Genomic DNA, 27,046 nt, shown 5'->3' on the forward strand with positions numbered 1-27,046 from the left:
ACATGAACCTGGAGCATCAGTTTCCTGAGGCAGCTGATATTTCAGTGTCATCTCTAGCCACACCAAAATGGAGCAGCCAATTCTGTTGTCTCGGAATATGGGGTAAAACAGCTTGTTAAAATGGGGTCCCAGAATTGCTCTGTTCTAGTCTTTATTATTCCTTCAATTGCTGATGTTAGTTGCCTTTTATCGTGTACTAATAAAACAACAACAACACTATTTTCCTTTGAATGGTGAGTGACCTTGCTGAAGTCAGATTTCATACTGGTGGTATTTGCAACCAGAGATGGAAAGAGTAAAATTAACTGGTAAAAGCCTAACAAGATTACAAACATACTCTATATTTGACTGGAAAAAAAAATTCCCGCAAAGCTTCTTACCTTTCTTCATCAGTTAAATACTGCTGACTGTGGAACCACTTGAGAAACCTTTGGACAGGACTGATGCAGTAACTGTTACAAGCAGACTGCAACAGCTTAATCTGTGCAATCACTTCAAACTCCTGCCAAAGGTGAAAAGAAAAATTTAATGTTTTCTTTCCCCTGAAAAAGCAAAATATCCCTACCTCCAGTAATGTCAGTAGAACTTTTAACAGAAGCCAAAAACTATATTAAACTTTCATTTGCTGCTCACTCAAAGCATTTCACTCAAAGTCCCACAGATCTGTGAGAGTGCACTGAAGCAGCTGCCTGAAGAATAATTAGTGTAGAAATTTATCCCAAGACTGCTTTACATCTTAATTCCTCTCCGGGAATTTAAAATTAATCAAACATTAGAATCATAAAAACTAAAAAAAAGATTTGTGGAGAAGCAGCATTCTTGATGGTGTTAGTTTATTTAAAAAAAATTCTTGAGTATAAAAAGCAACAACTGATCCCTCATTATTGATGGCAAGACTGGTGGGGGAAATTTTTGTTTTACAAGATGGTGGCCAGAAGTGAAATGCTGGAAAGTGGTGAAATCTGAATACTGCAAAAGTTTTCTTTTGATCAATTCTGGGTTAACTGCTACATCCCATTTTATTTGTCAAATGGGAAGTGAAGAACTTTTCCAAAACCGGCTTTGAAAACAGCTTTACCCAGAAATTGGATTACACACATACATACTGCATCCCTCCCCCTCAAAATAAAAATCTGAATTGGGAAAATACACCTTTCAAAAACAAAAAGCAGAATCTTTTTCACCCCAAGCATTATGTTAAAACTCAACCACATTCCCAAAAGAAGCTGCACAAAGATTATAGCTGCTGAATCACTGTTGTCCAGGATGATGGGAAGTGGGTCACAACCTTAAGGAAATCCCTCCAGGAGTTGTCACGACCATGTTGAAACAGATAGTGTTTTTGAACAAGCAATTTCAGTATATGAAAAAAGTCACACCTTGGGATCATTCAATAACAATCTCCAACCTGTATCCCAAACTGATATGGGCAATTGTTGACAATGACTAATGAAAGGTAAATTTAATATAATTTACAGTAGGGTTAACATAGTTGATCCATGGGGGCGTGTGTGATCAAAGCACTTCATCTAACTCTGATTATATTTCTATTCCTTTCACTCGTCTACTATCGTTTCCTCTTCAAAACATGCAATTCCTCTTAACGCTTCTGGTAGCAAGTTTCTGGATAAAGATGTTTCACTGGAATTGTTTATTAGATTTTAGTGACATCTGCATATTTCAGAAAATTGAGATATTTAATAATTCATACTAACCCTTCGCCTCTTTTCAAAGTTGATCAAGCCACCCTAGAAATTACAAGAGGAGAGAAACATTAATTTAACTTGTGGAAAAGCTGAAGGCACTCCAGGATTACATGTGGAAGGGCTAAGAAGGAATACAACCTGCATTAATTGGCTTCCAAAGTAGGAGGCCAAAATTCAATAACAGAACAATTTTATAGTGTACCCTCCATAACAGGGTGCCTCAAAAACCATCCGTGTCGCGATTTTCTGTAACGCAAACCCTTTTATTCCCCCTCACTGAAACCCACGTTACAACGGGAGATGCATCCCGACAGCAAGTTGTTCTCCCAGTTGTAATGGATGTGTGATCTATAGGCAAGGGAATTTGATTTGATGAAGTATTGCTGTACAAGTATCAATAGAAGAGATTGCCTTGCCAGTCCAAAGAAAATCCCTTAGTGGCCTCCCTGAACTGTGATCATTGTCTTTAATAAACCAGTTCAGTTCTCTGCATACATTTATTATTCTTCCCACCACCCCCACATAAATTCTGTAAGGGTGAACTTTTATTCTGCACCTTGAATTTTTTTGATAGCAATTTGTGAATTTCCATTATCCAAACTGCCATAACACGGGGTACACTGTGTGCATTAGGAGGCTTTTATTTTGCATGAGATGTGGTCCTTGCGCAACCTCATTCATACCACACTCTCAAAATGGCAGCAAAGAATGAATTGCTGCATGATGTCCAATTAACAAATCTGCTTGAACTCTGCAATATACAACATTTTCAGACTGCAATTATACAACATTTTCAGACTGCAATTAGAGAGAACTGCACTCATAAGCAGCTGCTTAGTAATTTTCATACAACCTCAGTGTTCAATTCATAGTATATTAAATTACTGAACGAATGCATTCAACTCTAATGCATTCTCGATCTGTCCCATAAGTGGTCTCATTGATTACCTTCAAACAATTTTCATTGATGCTGTAACTATAGCAACCAGCAGCAAAGAAGGAATCCCAACATGCAGCATTACTTACATCAACATAATCCGGGAGTGCCGTGTCCAACATTGTCAGATCAGTCAAGAAGGTACCAAGATATGGCACAGTCCCTTGCATCACACCCTGGGAAATAGAGGCAAATTAGTTTAACTCTGAACATGCTGGATGGTGTACTTCTCAAACATCCTGACCACACATTACTTTTTTTTAATTAAAATAAATCAGTCTGGAATTAAACAGGTCAATAGTTTAGACACAAAGCTAGGGCACAAGCCAGGAACAGCTGGCACTTGGTTCCCTGTTCTGTGCCAAGATAACTATGGCTAATCTTTGGGGGAAATATTTGTTATTTGAATGTTGGGAGCTCTTCCACAGTACAGGGCCTATAAAAGACATTGACCATTCCTGCTTACTGTGCACGTCAATACTATAATACTAGTGGAAAGATGATTAGAAGACATTTTGTAGTTTGATTTTATCAAGTAATGTAGAAATACCAAGGTCAAATACAGCATTCTCTCAACCTCGAGCTCCCCTGATGAGCCCATTTGAGGACAGTTTTTATTGCCCAGATTCTACTGGTGAATGAGTATTTTCAGCAGGCCGTTGTTAAACATGAACCTAATATCCTGGTGTATCCCATCTCATGGAAGAATTAGGACTCCACGTTAAAGGCACATTTGAAATAATCACAGGGCACTCAAGCATTCAGCTGGAAGATTTTAAACTTCCATCACCAAGAGCATCTCAGTAGCACCACAGAAAGCTGGACAAGTCTTGGAGAACAAAGCTGTTAGCAGGTGGTGAGAACAGCAAGGTGGGGGGAAGAATCTTCCACTAGAGACCAGAAGTCAATTTCACATGCAGTCATTCTATGTGGAATTACTGCTGTGTTAGATAGGATGAGTTGAGAACTTCAGCACTGTGAAACTAAGCATTCATGAGGTGCAGTGAACCTTCAATTAGCCCAGCATAATTGTAATCCATTGCCTTCCAAAACCTTAATGCCCAGCATATCCAATGTCAGGATCAAGGTGGGTGACCTACTGTGACTTCCGAGTGCAGATGAGTATGCCAAGAGCAACACATGTACCTAAAGATGACGTGACAACCCAATGAAGTGACAAAAAGGACTGGGTGCTTGCAAAATGGCAGACAGGATACAACAAGAGGTAAGTAACCAGCTGATTAGATCAAAGCTGTACATTCCTGCCATGTGCTGCTGGACAATTAAACAGATTAGGGGAAACAGAGTTCCATAAACAACCTATTCTCAAGTACTATGCAGCCCAGGCCACGAGTATCAAAGACAATGCTGAAGTGTTTGCAAGCATCTTCATCCAGAAGCAGAGGTCCCAAACATCACACAAGCCAGTCTCTAGCCACTTCAATTCACCTCAGATGATACCAAAAAATGGCCAAGTGGAACAGATAGAGCAAAAGGTTACAGGTCCTGTTAATATTCTGGCTGAGACTCTCATCTGTTGACTCCCTAATCTACGAGACAAAATCAGGAGCACGATGGTATACTTTATGTATTGAGAGTAGCTTCATTGACATTTTAGAAGCTCCACACCACCCTGAACACGGAAGCCTGCTTGGCTAGTATCCTATCCTCCACTGAGCAATTACTCCCTCCATCACATCTACAACGCATACAGTTAACAAAATGCACTGTTGCAACTCACTAATGCTTCTTTGACAGCACCTTCCAAATACATGACCTCTAATACCTTGAAAGACAAGGCTGCAAATGCAACGGAACAATACTCTTCAGAAATACACTGCCATCCCTTCATTGACAAAATCCAAGAACTTCCTAGCAGTACTGTGAATACTTTCAACAAGGCACAAATACTGTAGCAATCTGTCACCAGCTTTGAGGGAAATCACTACCCTTGTGAGCGACAACCAGGACCCATGAATGAGTGAAAAACTATTGTGTTGATCTTACCCACTAAGCCCTTGGGGCATGTTCTTTGTTTATTGGCATTCAATCATAATTTCAATCAAAATGTTCTAATTTCAATTGATTATGTATACATAGATTAATACATCCTTTCTAGTGCTGATAGTTTTAAGTTGCAACTAATCTGAACACCAAAAAAAAATCAGCAATACGAGTCTTCTAATTTCAAGAACTGGCAAATTGCCAGGTTTAGAACAGCTGCATTATGCAAATATGAGACCGATTTCCAGGCAAGTTTTTCTTTGAATAAGATAGTGCACACCTGGTGCTGAATAAAAAGGAGTGACTCACCATATCCTTCTGCAACTGTAGCCGTTTCTGAGTCCGTTTCTGGTTTTCTTTCACACTGCTGTCCAGATTTGCAAATTTTGAAGTGCCTTCCTGAAAGTACGGAAATAAAAAGCGATTAACATCCTGCCAATAATTTCCCTCAATCAAATGTTCTACACATTTCAACTGAAACAAACTTAATTCTCCGCAATTTAAGGCTTTACAAGTCTAAAGCCTTCAGCCAGGACAAGGCGAATTCTTATCTGTGATAACCAGTGCTTTAGAGTGAAACTTCAGTGCAGCCATTCAGAGGATGGATAGTCTCACACCAAACTGGCAACAACCCACACCCAAATACACACAATTTACTGTATAACATCAGGAGTTGGACGGGGTTTAGTCGTTGGGTGAAACACCGATGGACCTGCTGTTGACAAGAATAATCATTGCTCCCTGGCTCATCGTGCGATCTCAATACTTTCCAACCCCATTTGCTGGAAGGTAGAGAAATTTTTATACATTGTCATACTGGGAACTAGTTCAGACTTTCTGTAAGCTTCCAAACTTGGATTGCTAGTCACATTGCTGGAGAATAAAAAGGTGAAGCCCTGAAGTGTATGGAAAGGATACAATATGAAATATGTCACTTCAACAGATAACAAAGATAGATAACTGTTGCTGGGTCAAGATTTCCTCAATTCCTAACAGAACAAGCACAGACAGCAGCCACACAACACAGTCTCTCAACACCAGCTCCAACATCAACCGGAAACTGGCAATAAATGCAGGCCTTGCAATAGCCCATGGAAGGGTAACAAAAAAAAAACATAAAAGGTAATAAGGCATTAATATGCCTTCTACATATTACAGGGAGGTTACAAAAGTGAATTATATACAGGACAGTTACATTCCCTACAGAAAGCACAGATAAAGCATCATCCATGGTGGATATTTATATCTACAAAAAAAACTGCTTTGGACCATCTCCAATAAAAATTGGTTTGATATTCAGTACCAAGCTTAAAAATTAAAATCTTTGTGCACCCACTTTAGATTTCAATCAGAAAATGCCCATGGACGACAAAAGGTGGATGGGCTACAAGAGACTGACATGGCATAGGATCAGGGAAATTGAGGCAAATATCCTGAGAACTGTAGGAGAGAGTCAGTTAGGCTTAGAGACCTTTGTGCAGAAAGAGTGATGACATTACAGGAAATAGTTCTGCTTTGACTCCTTTTCAAACACACACAAAAACCCCTGGCTCTATTCAAGACAGAAGTAGTAAACAAGGACCCCATACTTTGACTCTTTCTTACCCTGTGAACAATGCAAAGTGGTACGGTAACTCAGCAATAAGTCTGTAAGTAGCTAACATCAGGATTGATTAGTAACTAAATGGAAGAATGAAATAAAAAAGGAACAAAATGAGTCAGTGATAAAAGTGAAGGGCTAACTGAAAATTTGCAAGGCCATACAAAGAGGGAAAGTATGAATGATAAGTGGGGCAAGATTGTAGAAGGATATTAAAAAGTTTATGCGATGTTCAGTAGATTAGGAATAAGGAAGGCCATGTCAATGAGAGAATGGTTACTGAGCTGGACTGCTGACTGTGAACCACTTAATTTTATGGAAATGCAAAATACTGCACACTCTGGAAATTTGGAAAAACCGTAAATACTTGTCTGGAGAGAGAAACAGAGTCAACATTTTAGGTTGATGACCTATCATCAACCCGACCTGTGAGTTTTTCCATTTTGTTTTAAAATTTGGAGGGGACAAAAGGAGAGAAACAGTCAAGATATCAAAAACAACACCAAGTTGTAGAAATGGGAGAAACAAATGGAGGCACAAAAACAAGTGGAACAGACGCAACAGTTCAGATGCAGCCTTCTATGAAACATGATGCCATGGTTTCCCCATGGATTAGTTCAATCCAAGCAATGGAGGGAATTGGTATGAGGTGCCATAAATAAATGACTGCTCATCATCTTATATTGATGATAGGAAAGATATCCATCAGTGGTACAACGGGCAACTAAGATGACAACAATTGTCAGAAAAATGTTCCACAGTAGCACTTGATTGACTGAACCTGAAAATTTTCTAAATGGATGTGGAATTGATGCTTCAGGAACTGAACCATTGTGCTGACTGTTCTATCATTCAGTTTTAAACATGCACAAATATTCCAGCAAAGAAGTCAATCTTGGTTCAGCTCAGTGTTTTGCTGCCCATCAGTTTAATCAAACAAGCAAAACTTCAGGATCGAGAAAAATACATCAGATAAAACTAGGAAAAGGTTCATCTGAGAAAGTTGTACAACATTTCTTAGAAAAGTCTTGAGCACAAAGTAGCAGTTGCAGCATCAGTCTAAAATTTCCTTTCCCTAAATACCACAAGCACTCTGTCCCCATTAACCCACTACCCTTTCTATACCAATCCCAAATGAACACTATTCCAAACTGAAGGTGAACAGCTTGTTTAAAAATTAGAGTGCCAGGGAGGCAGGTGGTGGTAGCAAGATTTTTCTTTAGAGTGAAGGGGCTGTCATGAAAACAGGTTGGTCAATAATCGGGGGAGCTAGGAAGGATGGGGTGGGGTTTGTGGAAAGACATGGAAAAGGATCCAGTCACAATTCCGAGAAGCTTGATGTGAATCATGCTACTTTTCTTTAAAAACAAGCTGGTTCAGCTGAACTGAATTGCTGCTATACTGCCTGTGCTAACAAGATGAAAAGTATTTTTTGATAGATTATTACATATACACACACCTCACATTTCTCAACTAAATGTGACTTGCTTTCTCTCTACCACCACCAATCCCCCACCACCACCACCTCAAGAGAGCAAGCATTGACATGCCAAGTCCAAAATGGGGCAACTGTTTATTCGGCGACATTTCCTCACAAAATTCTCAACTTTGATAAACTTTCAAAATATGCTGCTGACATTGAAAGACCAATAGTGTTATTCATACATGGGAGCGATTATAATCTTAACCCTTTGAACATATTCAGCATTTTAAGAGCATGCAGCTCTCTGAAGAGAGACAGGGAAACCTGTTGAATAAGACAACAGCTGATTTAATGAAATTTGGTAGTTACAGTTCAAAAGATTCCATAAATGTGGCCTGGTTCCCATGCAGCCAGTAATCCTCATCATTGAGGATAAGAAAGTAAAAGAAATGGATGGTAATTGAACTAATAATTACACACAGGAACTGACATACAAGTGTTCACCTAGTTTTTAATTACAGGGACCTCAGTGCATGAAGCAAAAAGACTTCCACTTAGAAGTTCTATCCTTTTAATGAATTACAAAAGAGAAATTTCCATGACTTGAGTTACATCATGAGTAGCACAAGTTTAGTCAGTTTATTACAAATTCTAATATTCACTTCCATTATACGTACTGAGACTTAGAACTTTTGAAGAACTGAGCCAAGCCAAACCCCTGGACCTCTACTGTTTGATTGGTGTACAATATTCATCAGCTGTCAGCCACCAGTTTAACCCATTAGGAGCACCTTTTATAACCATTTAATACCCCACCACTATGGATGCACTCATCTGCAGCAATACCTTACCCTCATTAGCAGCTCTCTACTTGTCAGATGGTTATTCTGATCAGAGAATATTTCTGAAAGCTCTTCAAACATCAACATGCTGTCTCTAAATCAAAAGAATGAGACAAGTTTGTTATAAGAGGCACACTAACCACCTGCCATCAAGCCATCTGATGAAGTAAATAATAGACAGCCTTGTGGAATTTTAGGTCTTTGCAGAACCAGAAAGGGGATCTTTACCAAACATTATGGTAGCCAGACAAATGCTTAAGCAACCTAAAAAAAATAATTGGGACAAGATCAAGTCATCTCTGGCATGGAGTTCCAATTTCAGGCAATTGCTTTAGAAAGATTTAACACATTTCATTGAGTGATTAAACGATTGCAAATTCTCTTCATTGTTGGTGACCACTCTTACTTCACTGGATGAATATATTCCCAAAGGGAGAATTTTATGGCAAGTCACATCCAGGAGCAGATCAGTTTTGGGATAATATTTGCTCCCCCCTCCCCTCAAGACATTGCTCAGCAAATCCTTATTCTCCAGCTAAGCCAGATCCTTTGGGGGAAGGGGGTGAAGTGATCTGAAAGTCCTGCCAAACTTCTGAGATCTACCCATCCTGAAATGAAGCTCAGGGAAGAATCTACAATCCAATCACCACATACTTAACCAAAAAAATGTATGGGCCCGTCTTGGAAATAGACTTACTTTGAAACAGTAGCCCAAGTCCTCTTCAGTCTGTAGATGGGGTTTGACTGCATGGCTGAAAGAATGGCACGCAGCGAGGAGAAATTCTTCATGATCCTGCATTCCTAATGATAAAACAAGAGACTTTTGTCTAACTATCAGTGGTTGCTGATTTCCTGACACCTCAGGGTTTTGAACTTAGCTACCAAGAGTCAGCTGTGAAAATACCATAGCATTAAGGTTTTGTGGAAAACATTTATACTTGGCAACTAAGCTTGTTATTCACTTTTTCTCTACAATCACCGCTTCCCTTCATTGCCTACCAACTTCTGACACTGGTCAACAGCTAGGGTCAAGGAGACCAAAGGAAGCTTCGAAAATTTGTTTTTTTTTAAAAAACTGTTGTGGAGGGAGGAAAGGCAGAAAAATGGATTAAAGGAGTTAGCAATGTCAGACAAAGACCTCATGCTGGGGACCCACAGCTCACGGTAATAATCTCAAACAGCAAAAATAATCCTGACGCACTTTTATTAGTTACATGTGGACTAATATACAACAGCCGATACCAAGCTAGCTAGCCTCAGCTAGGACAGTGGTGAGAATGCCTCTGTGTCCCTGGTTCTAGAGACCCAGGAGAGGCAGGATTCCCATTCCGGGACTGAGGAGTCAGCGGAGCCTGACGCGAATTACGTATTTCCGATAATGAAACGAGGACAGAGCTGATTTCCTCCTCTTCTACCATGTCCCCTTTCCCCTAAATGATTGATTCATTACTAGAAACTCAGGCACAACTACTTTGGCCAGATGTTGGAAGTTAAGTCTCGTGGGCATATGCTAAACCAACAAGAATTAGCAAAATTAAAGAGTTAATGACTTTGCGCTAGGGAGGGAGAGAAATTGCTTTCAATCGAATAGCCAACTTAATTTTCCAAGTGTAATTAAAAATTAAGAACAATTTGCTTTTATGTCTCACATAAATAGCATTATCTTGTTTAATGTTAATATGCAAATACAGGCACTTACAGAAGCATGAAAATGTTAAGTATGTAACCCCAACCTCTTTCCCTTTGGAAGTCTTGTAGCTTTACTTCAAGAAAAAAAGTGAATAAAGGCTGAACTCAGCTATACGGGGCAGAGGTCATGACCTAAAGTGCAGTCAATGAGGCTATCCATTTTTATAATTGTAAGATGATCATGGAAGCACTTCAGTAAAAACCAGACACATGGACGCCACAAATTTTGTACAATTAAGTGAAGCATGAGAACAAAGCAACCACAACATCTCTAATATATAAGACACAGCAAAGCAAGTACTCTAAAAGGCATCAGGCATTTACTGTTTATTCATTTTACTCTCAAGTCTGATGGATATAATTTCCAGCACATGCCATGCTTACAGCCAAGGATGCAGAAGTTATGCTGATTCAACTTTCCAAACTCTCAGTAGGAGGGAAATGATGAATAACCAGCACTCACTATGCTTCAGAAATGTTCCTTGGACACCCACCTCACCCTCAGGTCTTTTCCTTCTATAATATTACAGGCTTTCAAATCCAGGGACAGCAACACCCAAATACCACAACCCCATAAGCTGCCAAACCCAACAATACAAAATTACCCAGTCTTGATCTGCTTGTAGTTTTAAAGGTTCTCTTCTACCCAGATAGATACTTGCACCGCAGGCTTTGACCTTCCACACAGAGAAAATGGACAAGCCATGTGTTACCTGGGCAACATCAATCCACTTCTCTATGATTTTGGCTCTCTGCTGTGGCTTCAGCTGCAGGTCCTTCAATATGGTGCTGATGACGCATTTTGTGAGGACATTGAACTGGGTGATGGTGGCCCGAATAGTGGGTGCCAGATGCTTATTTCCCTTTTTGTCCCTTCTGGACCATATGCAACCCAGGCAGTGATGTGGAATAACTTTCTTGAACAATTCCTGAAATCAAAAGACAAAATTAAGCAAAAGACTTACAACAGACCAATTAAACAGTGAAATATATTTTAAGAAAGTCACTGCACTTAAAGGGTTGGTTAACCTTCTGTTAGTATAATAAGGCTAAGCACTGACTGACTGCCCATTGGTCAGCATGGACATCATGGACTGAATGGCCCAATTCCACGTGGTATGACTCCAAACAGGATTCATTTCAAAGGAGGTGGTTTGGGAGGAAGGGAGCTAATCGTGGTGAATGAGGATTGAGGTCCTGGATGCAATATAGTATGGAGACAGCAGATTCTTGGGGAAACTCTGGACATTAGGATAATGAAATCCAGTTAACAAAAAAAAAAGACATGGTTGAGATCTTAGTGGACTGAAGTACAAATGACATTTGATTGACTTACGTTAAGGAAAGTAACTGGTCCTTATAAAAAGGACCAAAAAGAATGTTGAGCGCACAGACAATTGATCTAACGGAAGCCCCAAGGCTCAACCTTTCAGCTCATGCAGGCAGAAATTGTGCATCATCCACCAAATGGTCCAAAGAAAATAGAGATGGCAATAGTGAGTGCAAGGTAGAGTTGGGAGTGCATGCAATTAAAATTTACATCTAATAGAATCAAAGGCTGTGTCAAAAATCTTTTTATTTTGAGGAAGAAACCACAGTTGGGAAATTTTAGTTTAAACTACCAGTTAGAAAATGGACAAGACTGGATACAAAGTTGGTTTCATACACTGTCCAACTGAGGTTCACTGAAAAGTCCGGCAAGTGAAATGTCATCACAGCAATATCCCACTTAAATGAGAGAAAGTGTTTTGACCTGTTCCATCATAATGTAATACTTGCCCAAGCTTCTCACCACCCCCAAGTGGATCCAAAATTTTATTATTTGGGATAAAAATTACACTCCAGCTCTGAAGATTGCAGCCTTTACTCTGGATTGATCCGGATTCATTGTGTCAATGCCCAAGATCTGGCATGACAGTATGGGCTTTTTAAGCTCTCTCTCAGGCTAACTATTTCACATGACATCCAGTTCAGAAAAACAAGGTTGTTGAAGCTTTTGCCAGCACAGACATTCCAATCTTGATATTGAAGTCACATGTCAAACAACATGTTTTGAAGCTTTAAAATGCTGCTCTATGAAGTGAACTTTGAGTTGTATTGACTGACACAGCACTAACAGCATTTACAATGCGAGGAAAGATTGGGATGCTTACTTAATACATGGCATTACGAGTAACCAGGCAAATCATACCCAATATAACGGCCCCAACTTCTTGTTTACTTACAGCATCCATGTACGTCAACTGCTCTGCCACCTTATCTGATGGGAAGGAGAGGAAATCCTGTTTTTCTTCGATTCCATCGATCTCTACATCCCCTTCCTCTCCCAGGCTGAAAGTGATGTTTCCATGGTAACCATCTGTACAATTGACAAGACACTTGTTTGTGCCCAAGGTTTACAACATTTAACTAAAATCTCAAAAAGAACAAGGTCAAACTTGCACAACTTCAATTTGTACTTCTTTTAAAATAATGGTTTGAAGTAGTAATCAATTTTCTTACGTCTATGAACAAGGATTTGATAAAATACTATTACATTACAATCATAGCCACTTAAATGGTAGCACTGAACTGGCAAGAAAAACACTTCTCTTGACATGTTCCCATTAAACAGAACTGATGAGCAAGGAGCTAATCTGTGTCTGAGTCAATCTTCCCACCGACTGAATAGTTCTAGTTTTAACACAAGCCAGCATTACTTTCAAGTCACAATGTAACAGAAACTTTCATCGACAACAACAGCCTGGAAAATGGCACAATAAACATCACTTTGCAAAATTCAACCAAGCAGCTCAAGGATGCACCATGCAGGAATTATACACCAAGAAACCTCACCCCCTTTAATTGGGGTGGAGTTGAGAGGAAAGCTGGTGATAGGTGGCAAGGAGGAAGAAGGGCAAACATTTGCTGGATTGCATTAAGATATTTAACAGAATTTTTCCAGAGCCCTCTGATTCTTGAACTATTTCTTGATAGGAAAGGTTGAGTGCAAAAATGTTGCCTCTTCCAATTATTGACAGCTCAGTGCTCATTTTGCTTCATCTTACAATTCCAATAAGATGAACAGTAGATGTTTTTTCCCCCCCATATAAAATCCAAAAGGAAATCCATTAAAGAGCCAAACCCTAGACAACTGCAAAATTTCTATGGCAGAGTTGCTTCACCAATCCATTCAAAATGACCAAATTTGTGGATATATCGCTATACTATTCTAATTTAAATTCCTTCTTTGCTAAATAGGCAATTAATTCTAGAATTACTGGGATGTGTACAATTAATGTTATTGCACTTGCCCAAAATGGTGTCTGTTGCTGCCATAAGGGTGGTGTTGAGGACATCAATTTCTATTGGACAACACCAAGTGAACTGTGGCAAAACGTCATTATACTAATTTGACTAATTTGCCATCCATCTTGTCATTAAACCCATTTGCCCTTCGGAGTACGCTAAACATTACGTCACCAATTTTACAGTTAGCAGTGAAACAGCAGCCTGCCACTGAATGAAAGCTGGCACAAGTCTAGTGATACCCATGGTATGGGTTTCCCACCCAGTGGCATTGGTCACATATCAGCATCAGCTCTAGAGCAACCCCTTGTCCAGCAGCTGTACGTTATCAAGCCAGCTGAACATCCATTGAAGAATTCCCAGAAGCAAAGCAGGATGTAAAAAGCATTTTAAAAACAAAAAAGAAATGCTAATACAATGCAGGGCACCAAGTTCGAAGTTGATAGAAGAATAGGACAGAAGTTGAAATACCAAAATCAAAAAGGTTTAAGGTAAAATCCCATTATCTGAGCAAACTGCAACCCATAAAGGTTTTTTTTTGGGACCTTGGATTACTGAAGAGTTATGATAGCTTAAACTAAACACTAAGACACTGAAAATGTTGTGCCTTGTGGCATGGGGTGAGAGTCTTCAATGAAAATAGTTTAAATATCTTAAGCTTCTACATGCTTATTAATTTCTACTGATTAAGTTGGCAAATTATGGAGGAGCAAGGAATCGCTGACGGTGACTTGTGCTCTAGTTTGTGTTTCAACAGTTGCTGCCAGTTCAGTGACGTGAAAGGCTGCTAGTCTTGCCATCACCACCAGTGTAAAGTCCAGGCCCATGTTTTCAGATTACCTTTGAACTACAGATTTTGCAACAGAGCTGGCAGCAATTCAAACTATTTTCAAAGTGAAGCAACTTTAAAATCAGGGAAATCATAACTGGAGTCAGCCAATTTTGCCAAAGATTCCTGTATTGGTCTGATCTCTCAGATCAGTCTGTATCCATCTATTCCAAATTTTCCTTTCCCCAAGAAAGTCTTATATTCTGTTCAAATGATCAAACAATTCCCTTTTTAATGGCACTGATGAAACACAGAATGCTCAAATAATCATGAGAATAAGGAAAATCTCCTTACTTCCCCCTTTACACAACATTTAAAATGAGAAGAATAATAACCCAACTTGAATAAATTTGCAATACAACTATCAAAATAAATATACATTTACTGAGGGAACGGGGCTTGGAAAAAAAGTGGTTCCAGGCCCAAACTTGTTCCAAATCTCCAATGCAGATTTGCAATAACATGCTTCAGTGTTGCTTTTGCAGCCTTTGTCAAAATGGGAACATTTCTTCCACAGCCCCACATTCCTTTCCTAACTCATTACTTGCAGCACAAATATTCATCTTACTGTCCAGCTCCTGTTCTGTCAGCTCTTGGTTCTGAAACTGCTCCAGAAGGTTCTGAGCCCTTCGCTCAGGATCGGAACCTGGCATCGTCTGCCTCAGGTAGCAGAGCAACTTGTGGAGGCACGTGTAATTCGGAACTTCCCGGAAGTCTTCGGAGCACTGGTCCAGCCAGGCTCGCAGAATTGAGGCTATAGCGCTGGAAGTAAACATAAAAAAAAGTTAACAATTATGCTAAAGGGTAAATAAATGCTTAGAATTAGTATTCAGTACCATTGCGATTACTGCACTTGTAGCTAGAGTTCTGCTATTCAGAGATAAAAGTTCAAAATCACCACATTGCAGGTGGGAAGTTTTATGTTAAACTAAATACAACTTGAATTTTAAGCTATTCTTAGTGACATTAACCACGAAATTTTCAGATCATCAAAATCCCACTGATGCCTTTTGGGGAAGGAAATCTGCTGCCCTTAGCCATAGTAGTCTATATGGAACTCCAGGCCAATGTGGTTGTCTCATGACTACCTTCTCAGTTCAGGGGCAATGATGGACAATAAACACCAGGTTGACAGCAAAGTCCACATCTCAGCAATTTTTTTTTAAATATATAAAATGGTATTTTGGAAAGTTTTCAATGCTGCAAATTCAGATCATAGATAATGTTTTGTTTCTTTTTAATTCATTCTCAGCACATGGGAGTCACTAGAAGGTCTGGCAAAGCTACCGCAACAGAAGTTCAATCCTGACCTCCGGTGCAGATAGTGTGGAGTTTGCACATTCTCCCTGTGACTGCATTGGTTTCCTCCCGGTTCCCTGGTTTTCTCTCACATCCCAAAAATGTGTGGGTTGGTAGGTTAATTGGCCACTGTAAATTGCCCCTGGTGTGTAGATAGGCAATAGAATCTGGAGGGTGGGAGCATTGACAGGAATATGGGGAAAATAGGTTAGGGTAGGATTAATGTACAAAAATGTGCTACTCCTGGTCAGCACCAACTCAGGAGGCTGAAGGGCCTGTATCCACACTGCACCTTTCTGCAACTGTAAAGGTAGTGGCAAGTAGCTTTCTTGAGCCTCTGTGGGAGTAACTTCATCTCACGGACAAATGTTATCAGGTTGGGATATCTAAGGTTTTGACTTTGTGGCAATGAGACACAAATATTCCAACCTGGAAACAGCAGGTTTTCGTCCTTGGAGATTTGCATAAATGCAATTTCTGGAACCTCTGAAACAGAGATAATTCTAACAAAAAAAAAACCCACAATCTTTGCATTTTAATTCAAATTCCTCTATTGAGGCCTTGAAAAATGAAATGTTCTGCACCTCAGGATAAGCAAATGAATCTAGAATAAAGACTGATTATTCAGATTTTTGGACCAGATTACCAAGCTGTGGACAACAAAATAGAGCAAGATCCAATTAAGGATATTCACCAAAATGCTCAGATTTGGCTAACTTACTGTTCAATTTAGCTCCCCCTTTATAATGGGCAACCAGATGGCATTACTTAAGGGCAAGCTTAACCACTGTTACATAGAAACATTGACTACACACCGAAATAGCTGCAACATGCATTTCAATGGCACATTTAAAAACAAAAAATTGACAGAGCCAAACATACAGAATTTAAGACAGCTGAATTTGATCCAAGCTGGTATGATTAAGCTGAAACCCTCAAGGGCTTGAGAGTTAGGTTGCAGAGGTATATTTACGGAAGGAGTTCTACAGCCTTATGGTTATTCAACCAAGTGGCTAAAAACCCAAGCAATCATGGGGCATAAAAAAATAAAAATAAGAAGCACTGGCATTCCAATTTGACTTCTTCCAGTATTCTTGAAGGTTATCAGCAGACTATGAGCACGAAGCCCATATTCAAGAAGGGAGACACACAAAACTGGGAACTATATACCAGTTAGCTTGTCTGTTGTTGGGAAGAGCTGGAGTTTTAAACAAGGAAGAAATAGCTACTCATTCAGAAAAGCTTAATTCAATTAAACCAAGTCAACATGGTTTTATGAAAGGGATGTCATGTTTGTCAAAGTTGCTAGGGCTCTTCAAGGATATGACAAATGGAATCAACAGATGACAGTCTACAGATGTAGCACAGTTGGATTTCTAGACGGTATTAAATAGGGTTCCACATAAAAGGTTTGTGCACAAGAGCTCATAGTATTGGGAAAAGTGCATTAACATGGATTGAAGACTAGTTATCACAATGTCTGAATACATAGGTGCCCCAAGGATCAGTCTTTCCCTTTATTCATCTACATTAATGACTGGGAAGGGGCAAAAAGGTATCCAAGTTTGCTGAGATAATAAGCAAGAGCATACTGCAATATTTGGACTGCAACAGAATATAGATAGGTTCAGTGAGTGGGGAGAAACTTGTCAAACGGCATTTAAAATTGGAACTGAAGTCCTGGACGCCAATATGAGGAATCAAAAAGTGGACTATCTAAATGGATTAGGCTGCAGCAAGAGGAGTACAGTGGGATCTAGGTGCTTTTGTGCATGAAACAAAAGGTTTGCATACAGATGTAGCAAGTAATTAAGGTGGCAAAACAGCATATTAACCATTATTTTTAAGCTCCAGTGCCCTAGCAATAAAGTGTTGTTACAATTGTACTGGATGTTGGTGAGGCTGCATATAGTTTCAGTCCCCTTAAGGGTATATCAGCATTGGAGGCAGTCCAGAAGAGATTCACCACGCTAACTCTCAGGATGAGGGGGCTGTCCAATCATAAACAGTTAAAAACATTAGACCTCTATGTGTTGGGGATTTAAGAAAATTTAAAGGGGAGGTAGATAATTTTTTTTTTGAAAGAAAGAGGGAATGGAGGGCTATGGGGAACTGGCACAGTGAAGGAGTCAAGTCCAGGGGTAGATCAGGCACCATCCTATTGAATGGCAAGGCAAGCTTTGAGGGACCAATTGGTCAATTCCTGCTCCTATTTTCTTGTGAGATGCACAAGGCCAAAGCAGCTTGATGAGGACTGTAGGGCAGTAAAAAAAAAGCAATGGGGACAGTCAAGACCACAAGAGGTTTAAGCCCAGGAAAAAGAATTTTAAAAAGAGACTGACAGGGAGTCAGGGGTGATAGAACTTGGTGCAAGATAGGATACACAAACTTTAGGCAAACTTGGGTTTACATTGCAAGATCTATTTGTCCATTACTCTGCTCCATAAATAAAGCACCCTGCAGAATCTGTAAAAAGAAAACAGATTTAAAAAGAAAGATGAAATTTGAGGCTCTTGCAATGCGACTTCGCTCAGAGGTTCCTTCTCTACACACCTCTTGCTCGCCATATCTTAGGGACAAGGGGAACTAGTGAGGGGTAGCACAGCAGCAGTCCACAAGCACCTACACACACCCACACCCCGGAGTAAAATTCACAAAACCCCCTTCTAACCTGGCACAAGGAGGTTGCTGCACCATGGCATATAGGAACAGATCGGGTATTTGATTACTTGAAAATTCTTCATGCCGCATAGTTCCACATTCTGTGCAGGATACATTCCGAGGCTCTGATTAAACTAGCTCATAGAACCGTAGAACACTACTTCATATTAAACAGTCTGTGTAGATTCCACAGTAACCCTATAATCACATGCAGTGTTAACCTGATGCTGCTGCTTGGTGAATGGTGCCATGTATTTGTAGCACCATCTGCTACAGAAGGAACTATCATTTGCATTCACTGCAACATTATTCAAGTCAGTTGACATGGGTTAGATCCAGGCATAAACCGCCCACGTCAGTTCCAAAAACCTGATAGTGCTCATTTTTGTTAATGAAAGGTAACAAATCATTTTGGCTATCGAAGTGCATGATATACCAGTGAAGTACCGCAATTCTTAAGAAATAAAATTAGTGCACTGCACTTCCGTTGAAGACACAGTTACATAAAGCTCAGTGAAAATGGAAGTTGAAATAGCCCTTAATAGAAAAGGGGTTGTAATACAGGAGTTTAAACTGGGCATTCCAGAGCTTAAGGCACAGGCAGAAACTGTCAGGGCACAGAATATGTCAATCAGCAGCATTCAGAAATCTCAATGATTGAAATGAGCTTGTTTAATCAGAATGCTTGCGTCGAGGAAGTGGCAGTGATAGGAAAGGGACATCTGAACACTCTGGCGAGGTTTATTTTTGTTGGTCATTTACTTTTGCTAAAAGACAAAGTCCCTGTGCGTCAAAGCTGACAGGAAATGTGAGCCAAGGAAGCAGATAGTGGTTACTTGTTGTGACAAGGAAAGACCAGCACAATGCTGTAGCCAAGGGTGCATCCAAGATGGAATAAGTAACTGAGCTAAGCAGTCTCTACCTTGGAGATTGTGTGATAACATTCAACGAGTACCTTGCACTATGGAACATTTGGTCAAGTCCACTTCTGTAAATCCTTTGTAATGGTCTCTTCTGACATATTTACAAAGGAGTTCCCACCAAAACCTTTAACTGCAGTACACTGTCTGGTTTAATGATTATCATTTCTTTCAGGCTCCAAAACCACCAGCTCAAAGCCACAAGCACACCAGGTTGCAAAGAACAGGCTTGAGGGTGGTGATTCCAAGCAGAATTGCAGCATTCTGCCATTCCTAGTTACACGTTGAGTTGTGTAGTCCTACAGATCCAGGACATGAGGAGTGACAAATGCTGTATCTGTCACTCTACTCCACTGCTGGACTCCAAATGCAGTCCATTGCCAGATCCTGGAATTACCTAGTACAGTGCTGAAGAATCTGTTTCTATGGTTCTGGTTGGCATAGGATCAGAGTCCTTTTTCCTATGAATGGAGGACTCCCATTCTGGAGCTGAGAAAGAAAATGTTACTAATTTTCTTCACATTTTTAATCTTTTAATAATTTACATACTAAAAGTTTTTAAAGTCTCTGAATATCAAAGACATCCAAACAGTGTGGCTCCTGTCCAAAAAAAATTGGTTGCAGTGCGCCAACATCCCACCAATTCGTGAAGAGTTATGGGGAGCAGAGCTTTTACACAATAATTAGCAAAGAACAAATCACCAACCTATCTAAAATTACCCACAGCTGCCAAAGTGCACCATTAAGATGGTGTCAAATCAAGTGCACTGTAATCTTTACTATTCAATAATTGCCAGCGTGCAAACGAAATTCAGGAACAAGGAAGCTGGCAAAGGTTAGAAGACCCACCAACATGGTGCATGCAATAATGCATCACCAATTTTATAAAATACCACCTGTTGACGGTGCAAAAACCTTTGACATCTCTAACACAATCCTTCATAAAATCCAAACGTCAATTACACCAGCCATGTTTTCAGTCTGCCTCACTGCTGTATTCCTGGTCCAAAAGTCCAAACCTAGTAAAGATCATCATGCTTTTTCATCCCAGTCCAGAATCCCTGCTCAATGCAGGCAAACAGAAATTCAGGATCCAATGAGAACTATTCTCAATTAAAGCCAGAACCTTAATCTAAGTTTTACCTCTCTTCTCCATTGATTGGTATTGATAGGGGAAGGGAAACAAAACACTGCATATCAGGACTGAACATCAAATTCAAGATCTGGGTTTAGCTTTGACAATTCTCACCGAGGGTGGTGAATCTCTGGACTTAACTATTGGATTTAATGAGATCAAAACATTTTCAAACACATGCAAAACCAAAGTATTGATTTGACCATAAAGACCCCAGGGTTAACCCTAGTATCTAGTTTATTTAGCCAAATGAACAAGGTTAGTGAGGATGGCCTCAGCCTGGGTCAGACAAGAACTTAATATCTCATTGATGAGTTTAACCTTCAGAAGCAACTTTTACAATTAATAAAAATAATCTCTCAGGGAAGTTAAGTGAAATGTGGAGCCATCAAGCCCCATTTGATTATGAGTCAATACGTTGAAAAAAACAGTTGATCAGTCAAAGTCAGGACCCCAGGGAGAGTGAAGCACTAGATCTTTAACTGCAGGAGGTTGTGACACACAGCCCAAACCCCAGTCTCTGAATATTCACAGCAAGGTTTACAAGTGGTGAGGGGGGGTGGAAGTGAGCAGGGTTGAAGGCCCTGGAAGATGAAATCTTGCATCAATTTAACCTTGCTGGATAGCCCTGAACTATGATGAAAGCAACCAGAGATTCAGTGTTTTTTTTAAAAAAACACTGAAGGGCATGTATTTTCCCCCATTGTTATTTTTTGTATTTGTAAGATTCTTCTTTACAACTCCAGCAGCAGCCTTTTGCAAAATGATTCCTATGGAATGATATTCATTATACTGCAAGAAGGTTTGTGTAATCTTGCAGGAACTTCAGCAATTTTTCATGTTGCTCCATTTTGAATGAAAAATACTTCAGTTACCCATTCGATCAACTTACTTCCGAATCACTGCTCTCATTTCTGATGTACTTTGACTGCCATCTTCCCCACAGCTTTGACACTCAAAGTTTCCGTACCTGCAATTGGTCATAAAAAGACAAGTTAAAATCATTTTAAACAAGCACATGCTTCCCCAGTTGATCAAATGATTTTAAAAAAATCACCAACTCAGTATTCAATATTTTAAACCTCAATCAAGCTGCTAAATCTCTCAAAGTATGTAAAGACACACTCAAATTAGATGTCATTAATGCCAATGTTAGCTCAGAGCACAAATATTCACAAATTAGCAAAAACTTTAAAGTATATGCCATAACTAGCTCTGATCCCTTGCAAATTTTAGCAATGGCACATGACAAGATGTTTTAAGCCTATCACATCCAAAGCAGCTCTTTAAAACAGCTATTCAATTAGTTACACTCTTGCTTTGTAGCCCAATTTAATTTTCACGTAAAAGTCAAAATTTCCTTTTAAAGTTACAACTGAATCTGTTTTCCTCACTTAGTTCCTTCCAGACAGAACTCAGAACAAGATCTCCCCTCTGTACTCCTGTGAATTAAAGAGAATCTGGTAAACAATTCTTTATTCAATACAATCTGTCTGAGTCATCAATGCAAAATTACTAGTCAAGTGATGCAAGTTCACATGCTTCCTGATTTGGTTTAGAACAGTGTCTCCATTTAACAGTTCTTGGAAGAACACAAGCTTGTAAACAATTGACTAGCACCTAAGACACAGAAATGCAAAGAATGTAAAGGAGTGGAAAGAAGAAACCAATGTCTCATAAATGAAATATGCAAGTATCCATAAATAGTTTTAAGAGTGAATGAAAATATTTTTCAAATTCAAATCAGTAATAGCAGACAGTTATGGTTCTTTAACTTAATACAATCTTTTAAAATCCAACATCTGGTCAACAGATTTTCCATAGAAGTTTCTTCCTATGTGCTCTGTTTACAAACTTTCACTCATTAAGTCCATTCTAATGCTCTCCATTAGAGAAAATAACCTTAAGCCCTTAGAGACAGTCTACCACCCAGGGTACAAGTGGTTGCAATCTGCACAAATAGACAAAGGTGGTGGTCTCAAACAGAAAATCACAACTGTGTTAAATTTAATGCAGGTGCCCGATTATCCTTCCAGAATATCGCACATTGTGCATTCAGTGCCAACATGAGATCACGATATTTAAATATGAACAATTATATAAAATTGACAGTAGAAAATACATCAAATGCTCAGCTGTGTTGTGGTTAAGTGACAAGCTTGAGACAGTCTTCAAAAAGATGTAGCCAGGAAAGCCAAGATATTGAATGGCTTGACAAAGTTATGGATTCAAGTTCCAAGGTTCTATACCAAGCCAGTAGGTGGAGTGCTTTACTGCGTTGAGTGCCTCCACTTGGGTGATGGGGAGCAAGGAAGAAAACAAAAAAAGGGATAGGCAACACTTGACCAGCTTTGCTGATCAATCTTCTAACTGTTCAGGAGTCATAGGATCTTGGGAAACCCAGATCAGCACATTCACAACAATACTGGAAGATACTCCTTGGAGGAAACCACAGAAAATACTTCAACCATTAAGAACAGAAGTAGTAATCCTACAAATGTAATTCATGTGCAATGAAAGTTGCAGCCCGAGAGGTTTCAGAAGAATTAAATCTGCAGATTCTGGAATCTGAAACAAAAACTGAAGCAGCTGTAAATACTCAGCAAGTCAGGCAGCAATTGGTGGAAGGAGAAGGATCTTTAACTTGTAACATTAATTCTGTGTTCTTCCACTGATACCGCCTGACCTGCTGAGCATTTCCAGCATTTTGTTAAGTGTGCAAGTTTTGGTATTATACCACACTGACCACGAGTATAGTCAGATACTGCTAACAAATTCTTGTGATTGATGCAAAAAAAACAAAACAAACTGATTGCATTAGCTGTGATTGATGTACAGGAGCCAATCATTTGGCTAGCCTTTTTAAAACAAAACACCTCAGTCCAAGTGAATCTATGGCCTGGAAGGTATTACTGATTGTTGCAAGGTAAAAAGGGTCTGAAGGGAATGGACTTCCAGTGATACTGCACAAAGAATTAAGCTGGCATCACATTCAACAAAGCACGATCATCCCTTTTGGTGAACTCATTGTAATCAGCCCAAGAACATTGATAATTCCAAATGAATGTTAGTCATCTCGGAGAACTAACAGGGTAAAAAAAAATCACAACCCAATTGAAGAGCCAGTCATTCTGTTGCCCATTTAACTAGATAGTACTCATTTGCTCTTACCTGTCCAGCAGCAGTTCCAAAACCTGCTCTGTTGAAGCAAATGCTCTGTATGTTGACAAAAATATGCTGATGTATGTAAAATCATTGTCTCCAAAGGCAGTTAATAAATTTTCTACTAGTTTTTCCAGGGTTCCAGCCTTAATTGTGCGGATTTTACATGTTTCATATTGACTGATGGTGTGACCTGGAGGTACCTGATCTCCTTCCACCTATGGATATTAAAAATAAGAAATAGTACAGGTCAGTACAATACAGCAACAGAGATAGCACCAACAACTTGCATCATTGCAGCATTTTCAGAGCGACACTGGCTGCAGTCGCACAGCTAGTAGAGCTGTTGCCCGACAGTGCTAGCAACCTGGGTTCAATCCTGACCTCAGTGCTCTCTGTAGAGTTGGCATATTCACCATGACGGCACGGGCTACCACTGGGTAATATGAGTTACACCCATACCCCAAAAGCTGTGTGCATTGATAGTTTAATTGGCCACTGTAAATTGCCCCCAAAGTGTAGGCGAATAGTAGAATCTGGGGGGAGCTGATGGGGAGAATACAAATGGGATCAGTGCAGGATGAGTGCAAGTGGATGGTTGATGGTCAGTGTGGAATTGGTGGGCCAAGGAGCTGGTTTCTGTGCTATGTAATTCCAACGAGTTTGTGGTACTTCACGGCAACAGCAATCTGAAAAGTAACAGATATTAAAACAGGGAACTGAAGGTAAAAATCTACCAGTTCATTGAAAAATTTCAAGATGTTCCAAAAGGTGCAAATGCTGACGGAGGGAATTCCAGAACAAGGGAACTAGGCAGCTAGTTCAGCTGCCAATGGTGCATAAATTAAACCTCAAGCCTGCACAAAGACGACAAACGAATTCACTTCAAGTTGTGCAACAACCTTCAACTCGTGCAGAGCTCAGGAGGGATATGGAGAGGTAATATCCCCTCAAAGTATCCATATAACATATTAAAAGTCAATGTTAAAATATTGATGATGGTTGACTGACTCACTGATGATTGCACTTCTTTGGACTGAGTCATAAAGACTCCTCCAGGTAAACTCCCAAGAATTATCAAGAGGAAAAATAAATTGTGCCAGGTTCAGAGCTCCTCAACCATGGAGGCAGTTGGACAGATTTAACCACAGGGGTGGGGTAGAGAAGGAGCGGTCACAACTACTGATTGTAACCAGGCAATGTTCTCTGAAAAGTAGGCATTTAGATTGGACAGGCAGAGGACTGGACCTGCTTCAATGCTTCCTGTTCCTGCTGTCACTTGAATGGCCGATGCATGCAAACAGTAAGGAATCAAGGGCCAATGGAACAATACCCATGAAAGAAGAATATTTCAAAAATCACAATCATCCTTGCAGTCCCTTGCAAATTTAAACTAGTTTTCTTTGCCCAATAATTTTCAGCGATTTTCACTGTACTGCTGCCACAAAACAACACATTTCACTTCATACAAGTCAGTGATAATAGACAGATTTTGATTCTGGCTGGGTTTCTGCAGCTGGTACTGTGGGAATGGGATGGATCATTGGCACTAGCCAACCATGAACCTGGAATGTATCATTCACCTCTTGTACCATTACATTCTCCCATCTAGTTTCCTCAGCATCTGCAATCCACAGCAGGAAAAGTGATTTCTGAAGTACCCCATGTTTTACCCGTTTATCATCATAAACAAAGCACAGGTATTTGTAGTGCAACTTTAAACATGGACCTGCCACATCCTCTCTAGCTATGTGTGCATTCATAATGATCCCAATTGGACAGGAGAGTCCACTCTACAGCACTGCCACACACATGGTCTGTACCAGTTTAAATATTCAAACATTTAATTGTTCTCTCCAGCAAATGAATTGCCACCTCTGGGATGTTGTCTCTCAATGCTTTCATGAGGATATCAGTACTGAAAGCTCTGTTCTGTTTACTAAATCAACAGTACAATACGTACATTACAAACTCAAAGCTGCCAACCTTTTACCAAATTAACTCTTCCTTTGGTCATGCAACTCTGCTTCAGCAGTGTGCAGTCCAAAATTGATTTATCACCCAGTTTGAAATCATTTCCGGATTCAATCTTATTGTGAAATTCAACCAGGCACTTCCTGTCCTGAGTCACCTCTAGAACACTAACGCAAAGGGTATCAGGAACACATGCCCGAGGTTATCCTCCAGGTACTGCTCCTTTTGGAGGGGAATATGTTACCCTGGGGTGCCTTCGTTGGGTATGCCCAGATTAGAATGGCCTTGACCTCAGTCCTGGATGGGAAGATATGCAGCGAAGTAAAACACTCAGCTAAATCCTTGGGCCCATCCACCCCCTCACAGGACCAACCCTCTTCTGCTTCCATTCCTGCCGCCTTTGGTTTTGGTTTAAACTATTTCATCAGAAAAGCAGAATTAGAGTTTCTATTCCAGATAGAAAAATGCATGTCACTCAGTTACCAGCTATTAATTTTGTAATACATGGATGTTAAGGTTGAAATGTCCTCACCCATCTCTTTACAAATGTAGAACCCACTGGACCAACCACACCCCCACCCCCCCCCAAGTTTTGTTGACTTATTCCATTTGCAACAGCATTCAAACTGCATACACCCCACTCCCCCAACTGTTAGCTCTGTTCATAGCCAAAAATCATATTTTGAGCAAGATCAGGAAAAGCCAGAAGTCAGAATAGCAGCAGCAGTCTGTACTAGAGCCACAGATGCATCTGTTCATGCCATCTCTGCTCCAAAACTTCTTGTTTGGGCATCACCAGAATTTTCCACTTCCTTCCCATTCCAACAAACTACTTTAGACAAGAATCCTTTGAATTTGAGTTTGAAGCAGGAACAGTTCTTTAGCATCTTCTCTAAATTTTGAATCAAACTGAATTGTGTTCAGTTCTGGTCCCCTCATTATGGGAAGGATGTGGAAGCTTTAGAGGGTGCAGAGGAGATTTACCAGGATATTGCCTGGATTGGAGAGCATGTCTTCTGAGGATAGGCTGAGTGAGCTAGGGCTTTTCTCATTGGAGAGGAGGAGGATGAGAGGTGACTTGATAAAGGTGTACAAGATGATGAGGCATAGATCGAGTGGACAGTCAGAGACCTTCCCCCAGGGCGAAAATGGCTAACACGAGGGGACATAATTTTAAAGTGATTGGTGGAAGGTTTAAAGGGGATGTCAGGAGTAATTTTTTTTTAAACTTTACAGAGAGTGGTGGATGCGTGGAACGCACTGCCGGCAGATACATTAGGGATATTTAAGGAGACTTAGATAGCCACATGAATGATAGAGAAATGGAGGTCTACATGGGAGGGAAGGGTTAGATAGATCTTAGAGCAGGACAAGATGTCAGCACAACATCATGGGCCAAAGGGCCTGTACTGTGCTGTAGTGTTCTATGTTCGAAACTCCAAAAAGCAAACCTCTCCCAATAAAACACTAGAGTTATGAGTCATAGAAGGCATCACATCAATGCAACTACACAAATTAATCCCATTGTCCTGCTCTATCCCCATACCCCTGCAGTTTATTGTCATGTGAAGAGGTTA

The 27,046-nt window shown here is 40.0% G+C and overlaps 1 protein-coding gene across 6 annotated transcripts in view; it reads right to left on the reverse strand.

The window, feature by feature from the left end:
• Window positions 1-27,046, reverse strand: part of rgl1 (ral guanine nucleotide dissociation stimulator-like 1) — a 205,178-nt gene that overhangs the window by 11,155 nt on the left and 166,977 nt on the right. For all 6 annotated transcript variants that reach the window (XM_052011787.1, XM_052011793.1, XM_052011789.1 and 3 more), the window contains 11 exons: window positions 23,505-23,713; window positions 21,226-21,303; window positions 14,887-15,080; window positions 12,427-12,560; window positions 10,915-11,130; window positions 9,210-9,313; window positions 8,522-8,606; window positions 4,957-5,046; window positions 2,733-2,819; window positions 1,716-1,748; window positions 381-502 (listed from right to left, as the gene is read on the reverse strand). In XM_052011787.1, coding sequence (XP_051867747.1) covers window positions 381-502; window positions 1,716-1,748; window positions 2,733-2,819; window positions 4,957-5,046; window positions 8,522-8,606; window positions 9,210-9,313; window positions 10,915-11,130; window positions 12,427-12,560; window positions 14,887-15,080; window positions 21,226-21,303; window positions 23,505-23,713 — 1,352 coding nt within the window. The remainder of the gene's footprint in view (window positions 1-380; window positions 503-1,715; window positions 1,749-2,732; window positions 2,820-4,956; window positions 5,047-8,521; window positions 8,607-9,209; window positions 9,314-10,914; window positions 11,131-12,426; window positions 12,561-14,886; window positions 15,081-21,225; window positions 21,304-23,504; window positions 23,714-27,046) is intronic.

Source organism: Pristis pectinata, chromosome 3 (genome assembly GCF_009764475.1).
Source record: "Pristis pectinata isolate sPriPec2 chromosome 3, sPriPec2.1.pri, whole genome shotgun sequence".
Taxonomy (NCBI): domain Eukaryota; kingdom Metazoa; phylum Chordata; class Chondrichthyes; order Rhinopristiformes; family Pristidae; genus Pristis; species Pristis pectinata.